This window comes from Rhinoraja longicauda, chromosome 30, assembly GCF_053455715.1.
Source record: "Rhinoraja longicauda isolate Sanriku21f chromosome 30, sRhiLon1.1, whole genome shotgun sequence".
Classification (NCBI taxonomy): Eukaryota; Metazoa; Chordata; class Chondrichthyes; order Rajiformes; family Arhynchobatidae; genus Rhinoraja; species Rhinoraja longicauda.
The window spans coordinates 14,394,528-14,418,581 of record NC_135982.1 but is presented as its reverse complement, the minus strand read 5'-3'; the positions used below and the strand labels follow the sequence as shown (position 1 = coordinate 14,418,581).

General features: G+C 39.1%; 1 protein-coding gene across 5 annotated transcripts in view; it reads right to left on the bottom strand.

Moving 5' to 3' along the window:
- usp48 (ubiquitin specific peptidase 48) overlaps positions 1-24,054 on the bottom strand; it is an 85,695-nt gene that overhangs the window by 29,643 nt on the left and 31,998 nt on the right. For 2 of the 5 annotated variants that reach the window (XM_078424988.1, XM_078424993.1), the window contains exons 8-14: positions 22,673-22,755; positions 18,761-18,940; positions 14,361-14,495; positions 12,817-12,990; positions 9,762-9,962; positions 7,250-7,364; positions 2,163-2,305 (exon numbers count right to left, since the gene is read on the bottom strand). In XM_078424988.1, the coding sequence (XP_078281114.1) occupies positions 2,163-2,305; positions 7,250-7,364; positions 9,762-9,962; positions 12,817-12,990; positions 14,361-14,495; positions 18,761-18,940; positions 22,673-22,755 (1,031 nt within the window). The remainder of the gene's footprint in view (positions 1-2,162; positions 2,306-7,249; positions 7,365-9,761; positions 9,963-12,816; positions 12,991-14,360; positions 14,496-18,760; positions 18,941-22,672; positions 22,756-24,054) is intronic. The other 3 variants (XM_078424991.1, XM_078424989.1, XM_078424992.1) reach the window with 3 other exon arrangements.

Sequence of the window (24,054 nt, the reverse complement as noted above, 5' to 3'; positions counted from 1 at the left end):
GTTAAAACTATTTTGTTTTATCTCTTTCCCAGAATCTTTCACCTGAAATGTTAACTCCGTTTCTCCTTCCACAGATGCTGCCTAATCAACAATTATCTAACATCTGCAGTTTAAAAAAAAAAATTGCATTTATTACAGCATTTGGGAAGCTATTAGCCGTGCTACGTGAAAAATACCAGATTGCAGGTGCAACAATAATATATACAGGACTTGCACTAGCCCATTCTGAACAATACTGATCAGAGGTATGACTTTACATTGGTTTTAGAACTTGCTTCTAAACAGTTACCCAGGATTCTAATGTATAATGCTGGTGGAAAAGTTTTTCCTCATTAAAATAAATACTGCCCTATAAAAGCACATTAACCCAATTTATACAATTCAACAAAGTACTGAAAAGCTGGAAAAAAATGTTCTCAGGGTGTCAGGGGTTATGGGGAGAAGGCAGGAGAATGGGGTTAAGAGGGAAAGATAGATCTGGCATGATTGAAAGGCGGAGTAGACTTGATGAGCTGAATGGCCTAATTCTGCTCCCATCACTTATGAACCTGGGTTTTGCTCATCTAGGTCTGGACTGATTTATACAAGTACATATGATATCAGTTATCGTCGGCTGCAAAATTTAATTTGTGAGAATTTGTGATACCAGTTGCAGCCAGGGAATTAAGTTGATTACATTGACACAGAGTCTAAAGGTTCAGAACTCAGCAACTGTGGGAACAAGGATTCTATGAAGAAGGAAGGTTGGTCATATTATGTGTTTTCTATCTAAAGTGAAAGAGATGCTTTGAATTCTAAATCTATATTTTGGTGCACTTCAATTGTATGGATAAATTTTAACTCTACTCATTCAGTGGAAATTTGGTGGACAGCAGGCTAAAATATCTGTAGAAATGTCTCCCCTCATCCAATTTATCTACCTGCCCTTTCAATTTGCAGTCAGAAGCGCTTTCAAATGGTAGCACAGACAAAACAAGGAACTGCAGATGCTGGAATCTTGAGCAAAGCACAAAATGCTTGAGTAACTCAGTGGATCACGCAGCTGGATAGGCAACATTTCGGGTCAGACAGCAGGATAGGCAGCATCTCTGGGTCCTTCTATCCAGAGATGCTGCCTGTCCCGTTGAGTTACTCCAAGTCAAGTCATTTTATGTCTATCTTTGGTGTGAACCAGCAACTGCAGTTCCTTCCTACAACATTTCGGGTCGGTCTGAAGAAGAAACCCCACCCAAAATGTCATCTATCTATGTCCTCTCGAGATGCTGCAAGACCTGCTGAGTTATCCTAGATATTGTGCTTTGCAAAAAATCCTTTTTCAAGTACATGCTTCAGTCACTAATGAGGTCACTGAAGTCTCGCTGCAATTTTAATGAGATCTCTGCATTAAAAATGTCATGGCCTTACTTTGTAAGTCAGCAGACATGGGTCAGGAAGGAAAGTTATTTTAAATATTTCTCTATATCTTTGTGAACTTGGAGTGTTCTTCTGCTACTCACAAAAAAAAACGAGACTCCCATGTGTCAGGTTAACCTCTTCTCCTTCTGACCAGACTGCATTTCTGAACTTCTTAGCATTAAGACCTTCCAAGCATCTGGCAGGAGCATTCTAGTACCAATTGTCTTCTCCTGTTTACTGCTCAACAAGGGCTCCTGTTGGATCCAGGTCTGGAAAAGCTGAAGGCCAGTTTTGCATTTGCCCGTCCCCTTCATGCACAGCTCACTTTTGATGTCAACATTGGGCTTGCCATGTTTACTACTTCATGCTTATTACTTTCTGGAATGCTCAAACACAATGCTATATATTTTAGATTTATTATCTTGCACTTCTGAAGAGAGATTATAATATGACTGAAATAGGTAACGGTTGTAGTGCCATACTTTTTAATGGGTCTGATTAGCATCAAACATTCCCCCTAGACCTGGTCAAGACTGGATAAATCCCCACAGTATCTGAAGATGCTGTATTGAGTCATCATGAGTTTATAACTAATACAAATATATTGCAGAAGAGTAACATACTACGTTGCAATTATTTACATTTCCCACAGGGAAGTAACTTTATATTTTTGAAGTAACCATTTCCTCATTTCTGGTGATCACAAACTTAACTATGATAATTAAATAGCATGGGTGTATACTTAAAAATCTATTTTGGAAAAATACCTTTGGCATGTAGATTGTTTGGACCTTCTCCATTGCTTTTCCCATCATTGTGATCAGAGTCATCTTCCTTTCCATCCAGCTGGTCGAGTGCTAGTTGACGCCAACTTCGAAGCGAAGCTTTACCAACCCAGTATCCTTCATGGCTAGGAAAGTCACAAAAGTTGAAAACTTGTTAGGCATCGTTTACTTTAAAAAAACATTAATCATTAATCCTCAATGTAATTTATGATTGTAAACTTTACTGTTAATACTATATTGAATCTAAATTGTTTTGGCAAAAGTGAACAGGACATCAGAAAATAAAAGATGGAAGATTTTTATTTAAGCAGAACATAACTTAGGGTTATTTATCCTACCATACTCATGTCAAAATCAGTAAGGTGCAAAAGGTCCTTACTAATTACAGAATTTGCACAATTTTCATTCCATTGATGTCCTTGAATGAAATAACGTGGTTTTGTCAATGAGCAGGGATTATGTGTGCAAAATTACCACGTGGTAAAGTTAAAATTCACCTTTAAGTACATGGTGTGTACTTTAGTGGCACTGAACTATTTGAATAAAACAGCCAAAGATTGTTGAGCAGATACCTGGTCTACGTACTATTCTTATACATTCATTAGTCATCTTTCCAATTAATTGTTTTGCTCAGCTTTTGGTCATAACAAAAATGGAGAGTAATAATTATCACCCTACATAAGACTCCTGCCTCATAGTTATAAAAACTATATTCTAATGGAAATAAACAATGTATTAAAAATCCTGCATACAATAAACACATTTTACATCACTGGTCTGAGTCAAACATTGTGTCAACATCGAAAAATACCATTTAAAAATGAGGACATCCAAAAGATAAACATTGCTAATGCAAATGGGTCACACATTAACCCATGAAAGTAACTTAAATGTTTCGCAATTCCGTGCTCTGAAGCCCTTAAAATGCTCTCTATGAAACCAAAATGCATTTCATACAAACCGCAAATTTATTAAAATCTCTTTAAATATTATTTCCAAAATTTCAGGATATCTTGTTGCCTATCCATTCTTACAATGTGCCAAAAACATTTCCGTACATTCAAAGCGAGAATAATGTACGGAATCTCCCAATGAAATGTGAAAAAATGGACATCTGCGACCCCTGGTGTTGAAAGATTGAAAGAGATTTGAAGTAGGGCTTTGTTTATCTAGTAATAGATTGAAGTTACAACAGGCGAGCATATTTTTGGCCAGTATCTGCAACAACATGTAGTCATTGGAAACTATAATGTAGTCAATTGCAGTTTTTGCTCACCAAATTCACTCAAAAAAGCTGTGTGTGGGAACAGAGAATTTTGTGAGTTGTTAAAATCGCATTCAATTTTGGTGGAAATTTCAAAGTCATAAAAATAAGGATTGAGCAGCTGTCACTGCCATTAATATGACAATCAGGGTGGTGTACAAAAGTGAGCAAGTCCTGCTACAATTAAAGAGTACCTAGGAAATCAAATCTGGAACAATGAGTAAAGTTTTGGTCCTTTGTCTTCTGGTGTTCAGGGTAATACAGAGGCACAAAATATAGATTGACCAAAATTGGAATGATTTTGGTTCAGGAATGGAGACAACAAATGTCTCTTCTGAAGGACTTCCATTAAATGCCTTTTATGTAACTAATAATTAAGATTAATTTTACCAATATTTGCTAATTGAAAAACTAAATTCTAATTCTTGCAGTTTATCTGCTTGTATGAAAGTACAAAACAATGGTCATCTTAGCTTTAGAGAGACAAAATGTTGGAGTAGCTCAGCAGGTATGGCAGTATCTCTGGAGAAAAGGAATAGGTGACGTTTTGGCTCGGAAGCCTTCTCAGACTGAAAGATAAAGGAGAGGGGCCGGCATCAGATGACATCAGGAATCTTAGCTTTGTCTTGGAAAGTACAGTGTGAAACTCTTTATAAATACTAGTGGTAGAACAGGGAAATAGATCAAACAACAGATCTTCGTAAAGCATATTTCAGTTTTATAAAAGGTTGGGGTCATCACCATTTAGAATTACGTAATCAGTTCTGTCTGTCGAGAGATTTAAATAATGTATGAGTTTCTGGCAGATAACCAAGCTAAGAGAAACGCATGCCATTGTCCTTCTATAAGTTCAAAACTACAATCGAGTTCATGGAGTATTGCTGAAATGACGTTTCATCTGAGGAACTTCCTGCACCTGCAGTAGAATGAATGAGGAAATGGCATGCGTCATGCATTGCCCCCGAAGACGACTTTAAAAAGAGGTACGGGAACAAGGTGAGAGAGGGCTGCTGCCAGATTAACTGATTTGTAGCAGTTACTTTTTTTAAATAACGATAAACATGTTATTATGTCTCACTGGGTAGGTAATGTGATCTTGTGAAAAATTAATATCTTATACCTGCTCAATGATTTAATCACCTCTTAAGATTTAACTAGAATGACCTCCAATTTACCAATTCACCCTCATTTTCTCTGATCAGCTGACAATTTTCAATTAACTAATTTATGTTCCTTTTCCTGAGGCAGTCCCTCAGGACTGAGAAGAACTTGCTTCCATTCCAGTTCTTTGATTTCCGAGTTGATCAATGAATCCCATGCAGGTTCCATGTACACTGCCACAAGTAGGGCTCATGATGCTTCATAGGACAGGTGGATGTGTATATAAATGTTGTGCACTTCTCCTGTTTGCAACCGGTCTCTGCGAGCTGTGGCAGAGACCCAAATTGCTCTGTCTTCACAGAAGCTACTTTGACGTTTTGAATGATTACAAGCCAGGGCTTCCAAGGTTTTAGGAAGTAACAATTTTTCAAAACAATAGTATAAATGTGCTTGAAGTGTATTTCTATGCCCTGGAAAGCCTTTGTCATCATAAACCCGGAGAGTAACTGTTGCAGGGGTGGCTATGGCTAGTCTATTGGAGTTGCTTTAGTTTAGTTTAATTTAGAGATACAACATGGAAACAAGCCCTTCGGCCCACCAAGTGAATATCAATCACCCACATCAAAGTCCTACATTATCCCACTCCCTATGCACAAGGGGGAATTTTACAGAGGCCAATTAACCTACAAACCCACACGTCTTTGGGATGTGGGAGGAAACCCACACACAGGAAGAACGTGTTACCCACACAGACATCATATGGGCAAATACAATTGGCTTGGGCATGTTGGGCCGAAGGAATCAGATTCTGAGGTGTCTGACTCTATGACTGATATTTAAGTTCATTCTTATAATGATTACAATTAGACTGTTAGGTGGGTTATCTAAAGCTGGCTCATCACATGCCCGAGTGCCAATGTCAGTCCAGAGTTTCAAATTTCCAGAGTAGGACTTGCCCCACAATCTTTTGACTCTGAAACCTCTTAAACAGATTACTTATTTATCTTATTGCTGTGTGAGGAATCTTGGTGTGTACACTATCAATGCTATTTTTCATATGCAACTGTAGCTGCATATCAAAAAATATTTGTTGGCAGGAAGGGACTCTGAAGCTTTTTAGGTTGCAGTGTGCTGCAGGCTAGGATTACAAAATATTGAGAAAATCTTGATTTGTGGGCATGAATATTTTTTAAAACCTTCTAAATACAAAAACTATGAACACTGCAATTATACTTAAATTGCAACCTTTAAAGTCCATTAAATACTTTATCGTCAGAAATGCAAGGGCACAAATTGGTTGATGATGGTCAGGGTTAGGAATTGATCCACCAAAAAGAGCAAGTCTTCTATTTCCATTTCTTTAACCTAATAGAAAGTTGCCAAGACTCATTACAAGAAAGTTATCAATCAAAACAAAAGCGGTACTACCATGGAATTCTCAGCAAGTGGCAAATTAGATTCAAAATTAGATTAGTAATGGGAGGCCGAGAGTGATGGTAGAAGTTATATATTGGATTGGAAGTCTGTGATCAGTGCTGCAAAAAAGGATTGGTGTTGGCACCCCCACTGTTTGGGTTTTAATCTTTTCAACCAGTTTTCCACATTAGACCTTGTCAAAAGCCTTACAAGTCATGCATCGGTTACAGCAGGGTTCCATTCATATGAACATTTCTCAGTTTGCAAACAGTTCGCAAGTTGGAAAATGCGGCCGCAAACCAATTTCTTGCATGGCAAAAGATGCTTGCAGCCCCACAGCTGCCGGCAAATCTACATTTTCTTGGCTATAAAGCCTAATGGCACTCAATCATTGATGCAGTCAAACAAAATGGTCTGAACTACAATATATTCCTATAAACTTTAACTGCAAGAGATGTGATCTTTGACAAGATGTAATTTTGCCGGTAAATTAACAATTATATTGTCTAATCAATCAAACTCAGAGTGACGATGAATCTCAAATACTGGCAGCGAAGTACAAATTGCCTGAATAACGAACTCAAAGACTCCAAAATCAGAAAAATAGCAAAGGGCAACAACAACAAAAATATGCATGGTAATGTGCAGATAAAAAAATTTAAACTAGCGCCTTGATGTATTGCTTGGTTCAAGTTTTCTATTTTAAGTTGCTCTCTTATCCTAGTAGGTCGAATCAGGAAAGTATTAATTTTCACCCACCCCATCGTTCTTCCTTCCACAGCACGCTGCAAAAGAAATCTCGGGAGTCACTAGTGAGGTGAAGGCATGGAAGAAAATCTCAAACAACTCCTCCCAAATCTACAACCTGTATCATCTGGAAGGACAAGCACAGAAGGCACACGGCAACACCGTTGCCTTCACGTTTTCTTCCAAGTCATGCAATACCATCGTGAGTTGGAAAAATATTTGCATTCCTTGATCATTGGATCAAAATCCTGGAACTCCCTACCTAACAGCACTGTGGGTGTGCCTTCATCACAAAGAATGCAGCAGTTCAAGATGGGAGATTCACCACCACCTTCTCAAGGGCAATTAGGCATAGGCATTAAATGTTAGCCTTACAAGGGGATGTTGCCGTTGCTGCATGAAGAAGAAAAATCAGGAATGAAAACCTGCAGTACAATGTCACAAAGCATATCAGTGCATTTAAAAATAATAATCCAACACTCCCATCAGAACAATAAGCAATGGTTTTCAGCAGTTAGGATAATTTCAAAATAAAAAATACCTTTGTAATGTGATTCTGGTTAGATTGGAGATAATCTTGTAATCTTCATTTAATTGATTCTTTAATCTAAGTATCCTACATTTCTCCATGACACAATCTCTACATAAAGCAGAAGCTAAGGATAAGAAAAATGATTGATTAGTTGATCTTTCTTACAAATTTCCTACAAGTTTTTATTTTTTAGATGTCTAAGTAGTAAAATGATGATCATGAACAGATTAATGTTTAACATTTTGCTTAAAACATATTCAGATATTTAACAGACAAAAGATTTCACTAGTAAAGAGCTGAACACGTAGTTATGCTACACAAGCACAGCTGCTCTCTAATTTTGGTTATTATTGTTTCAACATTAGCACAATTTCTTCAAGATTCAGGTTTTATCATGGGTAAGGTTAAAGAGTGAAAATGCTCCAATGCTGAAGGTAACAATCAGATATCATACACATCCAATAACTTAATTGCTGCAGAAAACAGATACCATGAACAAATAAAATAATTTGATCACAATTTTTTGATAAACATAAGTACACAAGGAATATGTCGTATGAGATAATTATGCAAATGATTACTTAAATTTCAAGATTTCAAACTTAAATTGGGTTGAGACAAGTTTTGGAGAGAACAGAAAGGCCACATGTGATAGACATGAAAATGCTGGAGTAACTCAGTGGGATAGACAGCATCTCTGGAGAAAAGGAATGGGTGACGTTTCAGGTCGAGATCCTTCTTCAGACTGAGAGTCAGGGAGAGAGAAACTAGAGATATGGAAGGACAAGGCGTGAAAATGACAGATCAAAGCAGACAATGGTCAAGGAAAAGTAGAATGTTTCATTGTTGGTTGAGGGGAAGGTGACAATGAGGCATACAAACAGTAAAATTAATCAGGACAGTGAAACTAGTAAGGGAACTGAGTGGGGGAGGGATGGAGAGACAGGGAAAGCAAGGGTTACTTGAAGTTAGAGAAATCAATCAACCAAATGTGATAAATGAGAGGGAGCTTCTTACAATGCTTGGTATGAAACCAGGAAAGATCTGCTACAAATTCTGCCTGGCTGAGTATTTCCAGCATGCTTATCTTTTATTTTAACTCTGGAACAGATGTTGGTTGGTCAGAAATTGAATAAGGAGAATGAAAGGAGAAGATAAGCTCATAAATCAAAGAAAAAAAAACAGCATTCTGAGCAGACGGGAAGAGAAGGCAGGGTGCAGTTGAAAGGGCAGCTTTCAAACACTGAGATGAAATACTGAGAAGCATTTTGAGTTCAAAGTTAGAATGACTGAAAGAAGGTGCTTTATGGTACTTGTTGTTCCTTTTTAAAGTTTGTATTGATGATGCTTAAAGCAAAATTTGATTCTACTTGTCAAAATAGATATTAAGTTCCAAATAATTGACACCAATGGCAAGCTTTCTCAAATGTGGCGAAAAGACTGTTACATCAAAATAAAATGCTGCATCAAAATGCATTATCTATTCTCCATATCAGTCATCTTTGCAAATTTAAAATTCATTCTGGGCATGTGACCTCCAAAAGAAGCACTCCCATCAGTTTAAAACAATTGCTGAGATAATTAAGCAACCTTATTCAAAAACATTTAACCCTCATGGAAAGGACATCAAATGAGTGCGAGTTCTTAAACATCATTCAACATCGTTGTTTGCCTCCTCGGCTGGTATTTTTAATTCAGCTCTGCTCAACTCAACAGACCATCAAAACCCAAGGCCTGGGGTGGGAGCTGATTTGAGTAATGGGCAGGACTGCGTTCACAACTCTGCAATTTCTTGCGATCCTGAGCAGAGCAGTTGCCATACCAAGCTGAGGTGCATTTGGATAGGACCCATGCCACGTTTATTATATAATGAAGTCTTAACTCAATTCAGATTAAACAAAACGAGTTAGAAACTGGCACATAAAAGAAGGCCGTTGTACCTGTAGTAAGCCTTCTAAACTTCAAAACAGGATATAACAATAGCTACAAAACATAAAATGCTCGAGGAACTTTGCAGAGGGAATGGACAGGTGCCATTTTGAGATGGGATCCTTCTTCAAAAGGATCTGAAGGGACCGGACCCATATCTTTGCCTGTCCATTTCCTCCATAGGTGCCGCCTGAACTCGGAGTTCCTCCAGCACTTTATGTTTTGCTCAAGATTCTAGCCTCTGCAGATCCTTGTGTCCCTGATTGTTGCTCACTGATTGTGTTTCATTCTGAGGAATATATATGTAATGCAAAATTTCCTGGCCAGTACTGGCTGCTGAACACATTAAATAAAATGCGACACTTTTCTTTTGGCGGTAATTGCTGGAAGGAGAGAAATTAACTAAAATTACATGAAAAATTTAAAATGACTTAAAGGCCGAATATCCTAAACTGTGGGTTTCAGAAGAGTAAATTATACTCAGTTGGGGTGTTGTTCCTCAGGCTTCTATGAAGCAGTGCAATGATTCAGGAAGCTAAAACAGAGGTCAAAGCAGGACGATTAACACGTTATATGAAAATGAACTACTTACCATCTAATCTGGGGCCACCTCCATATCTAGCATAGAAGATATCAGCTGCTTTCTGAGAAATCCTTTTTACATCACAGATTTTATCAGGAATAAGTCTGTTATGTATACAGAAGTGATGAGAATTATCAACTGGCTTCGTTACTGCTGCATCATCCAGCCATTTTCGTAGCCAGTCCACTGGTAGAAATTCATAGCACTCTCCTAAAACAAAAAAAGTTCTACTTTTAGCCCCTGGATTTCAACAAGCAACGCAACGTTGAAAGAACACATGAAATTAGTGGGCAAAACTGCTGGCCAACAGCAGGCAGTATACAATTGTACAGGGAAAGATGGAATCTCAGTCTGAAGAAGGGTCTCGACCCGAAACATCACCCATTCCATCTCTCCAGCCTGTTCTGCTGAGTCACTCCAGCATTTTGTGTCTATCTTCTATTACACAGAGATGTCTGACTGCAATTAGGCGCTCCTAAACAAGATACTCAGGAGTTTACAATACTGGCCATCCCGAGTTCGTGGACTGCATTGAGGAGCCTAAATTCAGTGATCTCCAGAGTGTGGCCAACCCACACAGCTCATGTGCAGCAGCAAGAAAAGAGAATAAACAGCACATGGCACACAGCAACTAGCTGTAACTTATGAAAACTCACAAGAAGATTTATTGTGGCACTAATGTGTAGGAAAGAACTGCAGATGCTGGTTTAAATCGAAGATAGATAAAAAATGCTGGAGTAACTCTGCGGGTCAGGCAGCATTCCTGCAAAGAATGGGTGATGCTTCGGGTCTAAAGAAGGGTCTCGATCCGAAACGTCACCTACTGGGGCACTAAGGTGGGCAGGTAGTAAATCTTCCAACATATTAAAATTGAATTTATTCTTAAAACAGCAAGCACTGAATACATTACCTTATTTTTGCAAGTTACGCATAGTTGACCATTATAATTGTTTTTCATAGGTAATTTGTTACTGTGTTGTATTAATTTATAGAAAATGCTTTCATATTCTGAAATCCTCTGGATGTAATTATTTGTCAAGCTTCCATAGCAGATGTAGAATGGAAAACTACCATCCTGTCCAAGTTGTCGATATTGACATTCATGCTTTTGCATTTTTGGTGTCATCCTAAATCTAGAGGTCTTAAATGGCCTTTAATATGCCTATCAATAAATCTCAATGTAAATGACAAAAAACAGAAATAGATCAATGTCTTTCAAATTTACGAGCAGGTTTTCTATTTGACAATTCTTTAACCACAATCAGGTGTCAAAAAGGTTGGCATGCATGCATGCCATGGGCTAAAGGGAAAATTTCGGTGCTGCACAACGATGACTCGATTGGAAAGTAAGGAGAAATTTCTTGCAGTTTCGATAAGATTCTTGAAATTTTCTTTAAAACTTTTATTCTAATTCTGATCACTTCCATTTCTAAGACTTAATTTTCTGAACAAGTTTCTGGTCATGTGCCTCAATATCTCTCTGTATTGCTGTGCTAGATTTTGTTTGATAATATTCTAGCAAAGAGCAAAGTCATAAAATCAAAAAGAACAGTAGGGATAAACCTGGAAACCAGGCCAGCAAGCCTTTCTCAGTGGTAGGGAAGTTGTTAGAGAAAATTCTAAGGGACAAGATTTATGTTTATTTGGAAGGCAGGGACTGAGTTTTAGCACGGAGGGCTGTGCAAGGGAGATCACGTCTCACAAATCCAATTGCGTTTTTGAGGAGGTAAATAAGAAAATCTGATCGCAGAGCAGTAGATGTGACTGATTTGGACTTTAGGAAGGCTTTTGACGAGGTATGGAGGTCTCATCCAGAAGGTTCATGCACAAGGGATCCAAGCCGCATTGGCAATCTGAAGTGACAGGAAGCAAAGGGTTATGGTGAATGAGTAATTTTCTGACTGGAAGTCTATAGCAATTGGTCTACAGATTGTTTGTAATTATTTGGATCAGAATGTAGTTGGTATTATTAGTACATTTTCAGGCAAAATGAAAATTGGGAGTGTTGTAGAGTGCATTGTAGACTGCACAAAAGATTGCCTAATTATGCAGCATGACATAGATCGACTATGAAGTTGGACAGAGTGGGGGCAGATGGAATTTAACTCCAACAAGTGTAATGTTATGCCCTTGGGAAATCAAATTCTGGTCAAATATATGGAGTAAATTGTAGGAACCTTAATAACGTTGATGTACCTTGGAGTGCAAGTGGTGATTAGTGGGTAGTGTGATGAAAAGGTCATTTGGTATGCTTGCTTTAAAGTATAAGAGTATTGAGTATAAGAGTTGAGATGTCGTGTAGCTGTAAAAAAGATTGGTTAGATTACATTTAAATCATTGTATTCAGTTCAGGTCACTATAGTATATAAATAGGAAATGTGGTAAAAATAGAGGGTGTAGAAAAGATTCATCATGATGTTGCCTAAAATGTAGAACGGAGGTTATAAGGAGATTGGATAAGATGGATTTATTATGAGGGTCATACATAGGAAAGATGGCCAATGAAACTTCTACATTAATATTCAAATTTGTTTTGCCATCAAATCCAATCACTAAACAATCGCCAAGAAATTCAGTAACTTAGCATCTGAAAAATTGGTCATTTCCAAAAGAAGCACAATTGCCACCATTTCCAGATTGAATCACTCAATTTCAGAAATTTGAATTGGTACTTCCATTCATAAATCACCCCTGCACTGAAAATGCATATTCATGCAATCTCCTGACAACTCCCTTGGATCAGATCTTCAACTAATCTTCACAACCAACTAGGTTATGATATCCAGACCCACCTCCAAATTTGACCCCCCCCCCCCCCCCCCCCCCAGACCTGCTAATAAGGCTTCTATTTTGAGCCAACCAGTGCAAACTACACTCTTCACATTCTCAACAACCCACTGCCTCAACACAACTTGGACTATTATCATCATCTATCTAATGCGGGCTACATTACTGACCCAGTATAGCGTACAAATATAACTACATGCTGAGAAGCTTCCCTGCAATAAAATCTTTCACATATGTTTGCACATTAAAAAAAACCCATCTTAATAAATTCACAGACCTTCTTTCGCTGGTAACATGTTAAAGAGTTCTTGCACTTCCTCATGCTTGGCTTTGCCCTTGTCCACACTCTGCCTCCTCATCTCAGCCATTTCCATGCACCACTCTTCAAATTTTTTATTGTCGCGTTCAACCATTTTCTGTAGATGTGCTGAAAAAAAGGGAAGGGGAATACCTAAGGAAATGAGGTAAACCATGGATTTACTGTTTTCAACCAATAAAAATAAAATTGCACAATATAACAATAGGAACAGAATTAAGTCTATTTTCTTCAGAATGCTCAAGGCATGAATAGTAATTGTAACATTTACTTTAATAACATCTTTAATGTAGCAAAACAACACATATGTGTTTTGTCATATATGGTACAGCCAACCTTTTATATTGACAACTATGCTAAAGTAAGAGTTTTAAACAAGAAAAGAGGCACGGAGGGGAGGAGAGCTTTAGTATGCAACTTCGAGACTCAAAGCTTTGGTAGCATTGGTATTGACTGAATTGAATTATAACCATACAACCATATAACAACTACAGCACGGAAACAGGCCCGTTCGGCCCTACCAGTCCACACCGACCACTCTCTCTGACCTAGTCTCATCTACCTGCTCTCAGACCATAACCCTCCAATCCCCTCTCATCCATATACCTATCCAATTTACTCTTAAATAATAAAATCGAGCCTGCCTCCACCAGTTCCACCGGAAGCCCATTCCATACAGCCACCACCCTCTGAGTAAAGAAATTACCCCTCATGTTACCCCTAAACTTTTGTCCCTCAATTCTAAAGTTATGTCCCCTTGTTGGAATCTTCCCCACTCTCAAGGGGAAAAGCCTACCCACGTCAACTCTGTCCGTCCCTCTTAAAATTTAAAAAACCTCTATCAAGTCCCCCCTCAACCTTCTACGCTCCAAAGAATAAAGACCCAACCTGTTCAACTATAGGATCAATTATAGGATCAATGGCTGCAGGTTGATGACAAATATTATCTTTCTTGATAGATAATACTTCACCATGCCAAAGAATATAACTGGCTGACGTATGGGTCAAGAGGGAAGAAACTCTGAGCAAACAAAGCACTTACAGAACTTTCCACCAAAAGTGACTCTATTTGGAATATCAAGGAAGTAGATATTCAACAAACATGTCCACTGTATGAACACAACATTGAATGCCAGGAATACCAAGGTTTCCTTCATGTCCAGCATCCCATAGCAGGTTCACTGACAGTGGTATAATTGTAGCAACTCAGGCAGTTGCAAAACAAACAGACCCTGGGGAAAGCACCAGATTCAGCAGAGCAGGCAGGCTAAATGGAGGTTTTACCTGCTATGGAAACAATTTTGCTTTGATTCTAAATTACTTTCCAAGTTTTGCAGTGTGAACACAAAAGGAAAATCATTCATAAAAGACTACCGTAACAAATTTCAGATGTACATTGACATTTTCAAACGTCCTACAAATGCAATTTATAGAATTAATGGTCACCAATGTGAAAATGTATTGAACATACTAATATCAACATTGATAGACATACAGATACTTACATGGGAGTTGAACACTTAATTCCTTTTCTTTGCATTCTTCCACTTTTCGTCTGTACACCAACATATATGCATTCCTTGAACAATGGACACCTTTAATACATTTAGGTTTTCGTGCCTGTGATTTTGAAGGCTCTGCTGCAAAAAGAACAACATTAAGCCTCAATGTTTGTACCAACAGAAGAATTGAACTGTACAAGAAAAGTCACTTTTGAGTAATTAATTTCAAATGTTGTAGGATTCGAGAGGATGATATTTTTAACTATCATTCTATAATTTTGCTGCAACAGTAGCATATGTAATTGCTTTATCTAGTGACACAAAACATTCCAAACTTGACTACAACCCTTCAATATATTTTAAGTTGAAGACAGCATGAAGTGCAATTATTTCCAGAGACACCAAGTCAAATGCATATTATTCAACTATAAGACTTGTAAACGCACCACAAAGTCTAACAAATCTCTGGTGTGGCCCTAAGGTGATATCATTTGAAAACATGTTAACATAGAACAGTAGAGCACAGGAATAGGCCCTTTGACCCACGATGTTTGTGCCAGGCATGAAGCCAGGTTGAACGAATCTCATTGCCCTGCACATGAACCATATCTCTCCAATCCTTGCATATCCATATCTCCAGAAAATTGTATCTGCTTCCAGTCCTGGCAGCGTGTGGAGGTGGAGCAGTGATGAATTAAAATAAGATAGGATTTTTATATTACACTGTAGCCTTGATGGTTTAAAGATGGCAGTTATAGTAGTCATTTTCTCCTTTGCAGGATGTGGGAGAACAGAGAAATTCCCATTGTCCCTGGTGACTACACATGTGGGATGTATGTCCAGCTGCAGCCCCTGACTGACTGTATAGACTCTCTTTGGAGCATCTGTGATGGTCACACCCAAGGTGCAAGCATGGAGGTAATTGAGAGACATCAGAAAAGATAGAGGGAAGCCGACAGGGACTGGATGATTTTCGTATTACTATTCCCCTTGCTTACTAGCGTCTTGCTTTAGATAATCTTGGAGGGGGGGGGGGGGGTGGGAGTAGGTCATCCAGAGGAGAGCAGCAACAGCATCCAGATCAGTGGCACATTTACTGGCTCTGATGCACAGCAGGAGAGGGTATAAGCAAGTGACATTGTACAAAGTTATGGCTAATGTTGTGCGTTTAAGGAGGGCTGCAAAGACAAGCCAAGGAACTACAGGTGTTGAGCCTTGCATCAGTGGTGAGAAAGTTACAGGAGGGGATTCAGTGGAACAAGATCTGCTGACATTTTAAAGGCAAAACTGATTGGGGATAGTGAGCGGGTTTTGTGCGTGGGAAATTGTGCCTCAAAAACATGATAGAGTTTTTTGAAGAAGTTAACAACAAGCCTGACAAGGGCAGAACAGTTGACTGGTTCACATGGACTTTAGCAAGACCTTTGACAATGTCCTACATCTAAGGGTGAGCCAGAAGGTTAGATCATGTGGTATCTAGGGAGATAGATAATAGGATACAAATTTGCCTGGTCATTGATAGGAGCCAGGGGATGGGAACGTAGTTGGCAAGGTTAGTAAATTTGTGGATGACACCAAAATTGGTTGTATGGTAGATAGTGACAAAGGTTATCAAAAATTACAACAGAATCGAGATGAATTGGAAGAGCAGGACAAGGAATAGCAGGTGAAATGTGCAAGGTGTTGCATTTCAGTAAATTAACACGGGGCAGGACTCACACAGTTAATGGCAGGGTCCTGGAGAATGTTGCACCCGTATCTCCCTGTTCTACAAATATATAGTTCCTTGAGAGTGGCGAAACAGATAAACAGGGTGGTGAAGGCAGTGGCGTTTGGCACGCTTACCTTCATCAGTCAGGGCAATGACTACAAGAGTTGGGACATCATATTACAACTGTACAAGAGGTTGAAACCATACTTGGAATATTGTATGCAGATCTGGTTGGCTAGCTATAGGAAAGATGGCGTTATGCTGGAAGGTTGCAAAACATTCATGAGGATGTTACCAGAACTGGAAGGCTTGAATTATAAGGAAAAGCTAGATACGCTGAGACTAGTTTTCCTGGAGTGCAGGAGGCAGAGGGGTGACCTTTAAAATCAAGACTGTTATAGATAAGGTGAATGGACACAGTCTTTTCCCTGGATAGGACAGTTTAAAACTAGAGGGTAGAGGTTTACGGCGAGAAGGGAAACACTTAGAGGACTTGAGGGACAACTTTTTCATACAGAGGGTGGTGGCTATGTGAAACGGGTTGCCAGGGAAATAAGAGAGACAGAGTGCAATGTTTAAATAAACATTTAGACAGGTACATAGTTTATAAGAAAGGGGCCAAACACAGGCAAATGGGGCTAGTTCAGATAGGCAATTTGGTCAACATAAACAAGTTGGGCGGAAGGGCCTTTTTCCATGCTGTATAATTCTATGATTCGTATAACTGCACACAATGCTCCAAGTGTGGTCTCACCAATGTCTTGTAGTTGTAACACCAATGCCTTGTAGTTGTAACCCAACTCTTGTACTCAATGCCCTGACCGATGAAGGCAAGCGTGTCAAACGTCTTCTTCACCTGTGTCGCCAATTTCAGGGAACTATGCATTTGTACCCACACGTCTGTAGCCGGAGACAAGATATCAAGTATCCGATCGGGATCTGGGGGGATACTCTGCTGACTAGAAGGAGATCCTGTAAATCATGAACAAAGAATCACAGTGAAGCATTAGTATCACATGATCAACACCTAGTCAGCATTAGCTGCGAAAATAGAGGTAGCTTTACAGCCCTGAGAACTATCCCTCTTTGAACCATCAGGAGAACACAATAATAAATGTGGATGTTTTTGAAAAAGACATTTTGAGAAAGGGACAGTCCGATAAATTAAAAAAACAGAACAGTAATTCTTAAAATTACAGAAGCAAATGGTTGAGGTAATTGTGGAATGGCACAAGTAGGAATTTGAAGGGGTTAAAGAAACACATACTTGTATGGATTAGGAAGTGGATATGTGGCTAACAAACCTTTAGTGTGCATGACTCAATAAGCAACTAAGTCTTAGCAGAAGAGAACAGATGCAAAGGAAGTAGAAATGAAGGACAACTGGACAGGGTAGGAAGAAAAAAAAAAAGAAAGCCTAGAGGCTAGAAGAAAAAGAAATAGGCCCACATCTGGACTGGAAGGCAGGGGAACTCCTGCATCACAAATATGGACAGCTTGCAAATGTGCGTAAAAATAATAGTGCATGGTAGGAATCAACATATGCAAGGGTTAAGCTCATTTAGAAGCCGAACTTTGTGAGTCTGATTATTTCGCTGGAAGTATTGTCATTAAGAGTCGGGTAATAGATCTCTCCTTTCTTCAATACTATTCCAGGTTCCTTCCATTCACCATGTCATGCCCTCATCAAAATGCAACACCTCGCACCCATCTGAGCCTAACTCCATCCATCACGCGCCCACCACCCATCCCTCCCAGCCGATCCAGATAACCTACTTTACTGTTTACCCACACCACCACCTTGTCATAGGCCTTGCTGATGACGACAAGGATAACATCTAATACCATGCCTTCTTCAATGGATACTTCTTTTGAGACAATTTTCCACACACAAAGCCATGCTCTCCCTAATCAGCCCTCGGTGGGCTGAAAGGCTTGAATCTACAACCATATCTGTGACTACATCATCTGCTGATTCCCTATGGTGCAAGACTTCTAAAAGGGGCAGAAATAATTCAATGTTTGTTTTCTTCATTTACTAATATTGCATCAGAGCAGCTTTCAGTAGTAGTATACTTTTATTTCATACCTTGCATTGTTAATCAGTTATTGAGGTTGCAGCAAAACATAGTTTCTTTGATTTGAACAGCCTACACTAGATGAGTAACAGACTACTAAGACACAAGGAACTGCAAATGCTGGTTTACGAGAAAAAAGACAAAATGCTGGAGTAACTCAAAAGGTCAGGCAGCACCTCTGGAGAACATGGATAGGTGACGTTTAGGTTTGAGACCCTTCTTCAGACTGGCTATCAGGAAGCTCATCCATCACTGGTTGAGTTAAATATTAGCTGACTAAATAAATAACTATTTAGTTGGTGCAAAAGATTGAGCTAGAGTTGCAGTGGAACATTTTGATCCGCACAATCTAATGTGCTAACAAGAATAGTATGACATGAGTTAGGAGTTGCGATCGACTACATACCGAGCTTTCCATCTCACCCATGTGCACTCAGGTGCCCAGTTTCAGAGTTGCTTTGGCAGAAGCCAAAAAACAGATTGCCTGACTTACCACCAAGCTAACACAATGTGCAATCCTGACAATTAAGAGCCAAAGAGTACTCGCATTCTATACACAAAAATATTTGTAAAACTTCTGAACGCGACCCAACGTCAAGCCATTGGTTGCTCACCAAGGTCTTCCTCTATCCCCAACTGTAGCTTCTTCCCTTCCATTTTCTCAATCTCCTCATCATTAAATTTACACCAGTCGCCGGTCCTGTCATCTCGTACGTGTGCAATGTAATGGCCAGAATATGCACTCACCCCTCTGTGGATCAGCACCGCACTTAGCTCATAAACACAGCAAATATCTATCAGGGAATAAAAGCCGGGGTAGGGTGGGAAAAAAAGGCATTCTGTCAGTGCACAACACCATTGAGGTAACAATTCTAACACTCATTATATGCCTCATATTCAACAATACACCAATGCATAAAGCATCTTCCATTAATGTTTCAGAAAGGTATATTCATCCCGATACAAACCTGTCATGATCTTGTATCCAGTCCTTGATAACAAATGTTATAAAGTGTTATTAACAGGAAGTCAAAGAACCCGATGTACTTTCCCCCACAAAGTTTGAATAAAATCACGAGACTGGCAAGAACAACATTTTTCCATGATTCAAAGGATCTGCGGCACATATAGAGAATTGCAGAAACTTGCATGGTTGATATTCATTCATTGTGCCCATGCTGACAATAAAGGAGCTTTTGAAACTACCTGTAGTTCCACTTGCTAACTCTCAGTGGAAACAAGAACTGCAGATGCTGGTTTACACTAAATGACACAAAGTGCTGGAGCAACTGCCTGACCCACTGAGCTGCTTCAGCACTTTGTATCCTTTCAAGTTCTTAGTACCTGGCCTTGCATTACACCTGGAGGGCTAATTATTTTGTAAATACATTCAGATTGCAGCAGTGGAGTGCATCAGAGGTCTAGATGGTCGATGCAGACAGTGGGCTGAAGGGGCAGCAGACTGAAGGGGCTGTTCCCACACTGTCTGACTAAGAAAAAAGTGCAAATTTGGACCAAAAAGCACTTGGCAAAAACAGAATGTAAATCTTGTGATGCTCAGTAATAATGTTATCTAATGCAGCCCCCCTCCAAAAAAAATATATAGTGCCTTGACATGGGTCAGTTAATAACAGAATGCTTGAAGTAGCCGAAAACCTAGAACCGGAGAGTATGGTGGAGGGAGTCAGCAACAGCAGTGGACGATGGACAAAGGGCTGGTAAGAAGGAACCAGGGGACTTACCTTCCGTGCCCTCAAGGTTGGCTGTGGGAGGCGCTCCTGGGGCATGAAAGGCTGAAGGTGGACAGGCAAGGGGAAGGCCGATGGTTTGCTGGCGATCCGGATGGAAGCGACAGCTGCAACTGGCGTTTTTGGACATCTGCAGCTGGGAATTTGGAAATGGTGCCAAAACCTGGCAACTCTTGCATATGGATACAATGGGCTGTTTCTATGCATTATATACTTTAACCGGGGATTGTACTTATCATGTATGGCAATAATCTTACTGATCTGGATGCAAAAAAAAATGTTCACTTTAACATTGGTACATGTGGTAATAAATGAACCATTGAACCATTACTAATTTTAGCATTACAGCAGGAATCTGCTCTTTTAAGTTGGAATGTGGCCTCCTCAACTCCTTGTCACTGAGGCGTGGCAGCTGGGGTTGACATAAACACAGCGTTGTGAAATGGAATGCAGGATAGTTACATCAAAGACAGAATCCCTTCATAGTTTTACTTCCAGTTGGAAATGACAAGCTGTCTGTGAAGCATTGCTTTTACAGCATAATGATATTGCAAATGTGGTCATGAAATTACCTGAAAATTGCAGGTAATTTTTAAAGACAAACAAAATCTTTTTAACTGCTTTGTGACTTGTTGGAATGGAAATACCGCAGAGAGGAAAATCCAGTTTGATGTTATCTGAAGCAAATTGATGTTTATTTTCATTATATATCATTAATTTTTAAATACTAAATCTACCTTCTTTCAACGTAAAAATGGTCACAAATATAACCAACTCAGCTTTTTAAAGGGTCTCGACCCGAAACATCACCCATTCCTTCTCTCCTGAGATGCTGCCTGACCTGCTGAGTTACTCCAGCATTTTGTGAATAAATCAGCTTTTTATACTGGTACACTGATGATACAACTATTAAACTGGCTACCTATTGAGAAAGCCTTGGCCATATGACTGCTGCATTATTTAAAGGTAATGTAAATGAAAAATAATCTCATCTCTAAATAATGAAAGCCCATATCTATTACTAAATTAACGCTTCTTAAGTTACCACTATAAACGTAACTACAATATTGGAGTTCCAGGAAGGGGTAAAAGTGCTTTCAGTAAATACTTCTAGGCTTCAGATTATTTGCTGTACAGTTCATAGACATCATTAGTATTTCAACCACACATTGAGCCTAGTGTTCTCTTATTTCTGTTGATTGTCTAAGTAAATTCTTGTAGACACTGATGACCTGGATTACCAAGGAAACCATGCCTGAATTTAACGTGCTTTCATCCAACCTCAACACACACATAAATTATTTTTACGGCACTTGTGCAGAAAGGCAATCTCATATTTTATTTTTAGTACTCTGTTTTCTGTGATTTCTATCCCACACGCGGATAAAAGTACATAAAGAAGTTCCATGAAAGGCTCCTGACTGATGGGTTTTAGATTGCTTGGTGTGATAGCCATTGAAACTACTGACATCTCTGCAGGATTATAATTTAGTCAAGTGCCAACTAAATTAAACACCAACACATTAACCTATAGCAATTATTTTTAGTAAGTTACAGGCAGTTAAAATATTTACTTTGCAGGTTTGTACACACAAGCACATAGAGATCAGAAAAAGAAAATCGGATCATTACTAGATAAATCAGAAAATCAGTCCATTACTAGATAAATCAAATGATTTTGAACTGTCTGACTGGGTTCCTTAGGTTGTCTCTTATTTTTACTCCTCCACTGAGAAACTGCACAGAAGTAGTCACAAGCAACACGGGAAAATATTTCATTTTCTCACTTGGTTTGGTTTATTCAAATAAGTGATAATTACACAACAAGAACCTTATTCCCTCTCTTTTGGAGAAAATCCATTTAGAAGAAAAACATTTGTTGCTATGGAAACTACAGCTCCAAGTATCTCAACATTTCATTACCTGGTTTGTGTGTGCTTATTAATGTTTTCCATCCGAAATAAGAAGAGAAAGAATCACTATCCCTTAAAAGGATTTCTCTGGTACTTTAGAGTAGTTAGTGTCGAACTGACAAAAACTACGTCACTTATTGAACAAGACTTCACTCTATATGGATAGCAGTAAACGTATGCTATTTTGTACAGCACTTAAAGCACAGAAACAGGCCATTCAGGGCAAATGATCCAGGCTGATCACAATGCTCCTTCCACCTCACTACATCCAACATCATCTATTTCCACATTCTGTACCCTTTTCCTCCATGTACTATTCCACTAAAAAAAATTATATCCTATTCTCCAGGAACTTCATTGAAACAAGCTGACCACTCTCTGGAAGAAGTTATCATTAGGGATCTTCATGGAGTTATAATCCTAATTTTGGATTCTCCTTGGAGACATCTTTAATTTTTTCCTACCAAACCCCCTTCATACTTTCACATTCTCAATTAGGGCATTTTGCAATCTTTGAGGAAAAGGACAACTTATTTGATTTTTCACTTCTATTATAAATTATATAACTCCTGAAACAAGAATTATGTATGCAAGAACAAAATAAATTATAGACACAAAGTGCTGGAGTGACTTAGCAGGTCAGGTAACTTCTCTGTTGAATAGGTGATGTTTCTAACCTGAAACGTCACCTATCCATCCATGTTCTCCAGAGCTGTTGCTTGGCCTGCCAAGCTACTCCAGCACTTTGTGTCTTTTTTTGTAAACCAGCATCTGCAGTTCCTAGTATGTCCCAAAGTGCAATGAATTCAAGAAATAACTGTCCAACATTATCACTGAAATAATTAAATATTAAATCACTCCTTACCTTTCCTTTCAAGATATGTAGTTAAGTCCAAAACTTCGGGAAAACTGATGTAGGAGTTTAGTTTTTTCTTATGACCAGTTTGCCTGCAATGTTAAAATTTCACAATATTGACTCAATCAACTAGCTTTGTTAACAACATAATATAGATGGAAATTCTGACAAGCGAACACAAAGGTGATGCTGTGGCGCACACAAGCACAATAAAAATTCTTCCTGAACACAGGAAGATAAAAATAAAAATAAGCTTCTTCACCCTTGGTCCCATTCCTCCATTCAATTTGATCATGGGTGAAGTGTGACCTATGTAAAAACAATGGCACCTAGCAAAGAACTGAATCCTTAGAACGCTGGTCTCACAGTCCCAACTTTCATAGATACTTACCTCCTGTACTTTAAAAAATATATCCACTAGGGCTGCTCACTGCCGCATTAAAAACAGAAAATGCTGGACACATTCAGTTTCTTTTTCGACAGATATTGCATGACCTGCTGACTGTTTCTTGCACTTTCTGCTTCTCTTTTTAGTTTCCAACATCTGCAGTTTTTCTTGATTTTCATTTACTAAGCCCTGCAATGTCGTGAAACTGACTCCCACACCCACCCCCCAACAGTAATGAAATAGTGATCTCTTCGGCACACGGTGATGAGTGGCTGGAACGTACTGCTGGGGGTGGTGGTTGAGGCAGTTTTGATAATGGCATTGGAGAAACCTTTGAATAGACATATGGCTATGCCAGGAATAGAGGGGTATGAATTATATACAGGCAGAAAAGGATTGGTCTTGACATCATCGTCAGCACATACATTGTTGGTTGAAGTGCCTGCTCTAGCACTGTGTTATTCTATGTTGTTCTACTGTCTTCTCATCTCTTTGCAGAGGATAGTGAATCTGTGGAATTCTTTACCACAAAAGGCTGTGGAGGCAAAGTCAATGGATATATTTAAGGCATAGATAGATAGATTCTTGATTAGTACGGGTGTCAGAGGTTATGGGGAAAAGGCAGGAGAATGGGGTTAGGAGGGAGAGATAAATCAGCCATGATTGAATAGTGGAGTAGACTTGATGGGCCAAATGGCCTAAGGACCTAGCCCCTATCTCTTATGATCTTATGATATCCTTCCTCGGGTGTGGAGCTCACAACTGCTCTTAATACATGAGGTTCAGTCTGATCTGGCTTCTGGAGAGCTGGTAGCACGCTCAATGTCACTGCACTCCAGACCTCCAGGTCTGCATTCTGTTACTCTTTCTGATTTTGCCCTGCATCTGTCAAATACACATCCGTGTTCTCACGTGGACCCATCCCCCCCAGTCTTTTTGGATCTCCAGTGTGAAAAAATGAAGTACGAGTGTAAGCTGGCCGAGAATACAAAGAAGGATAGTA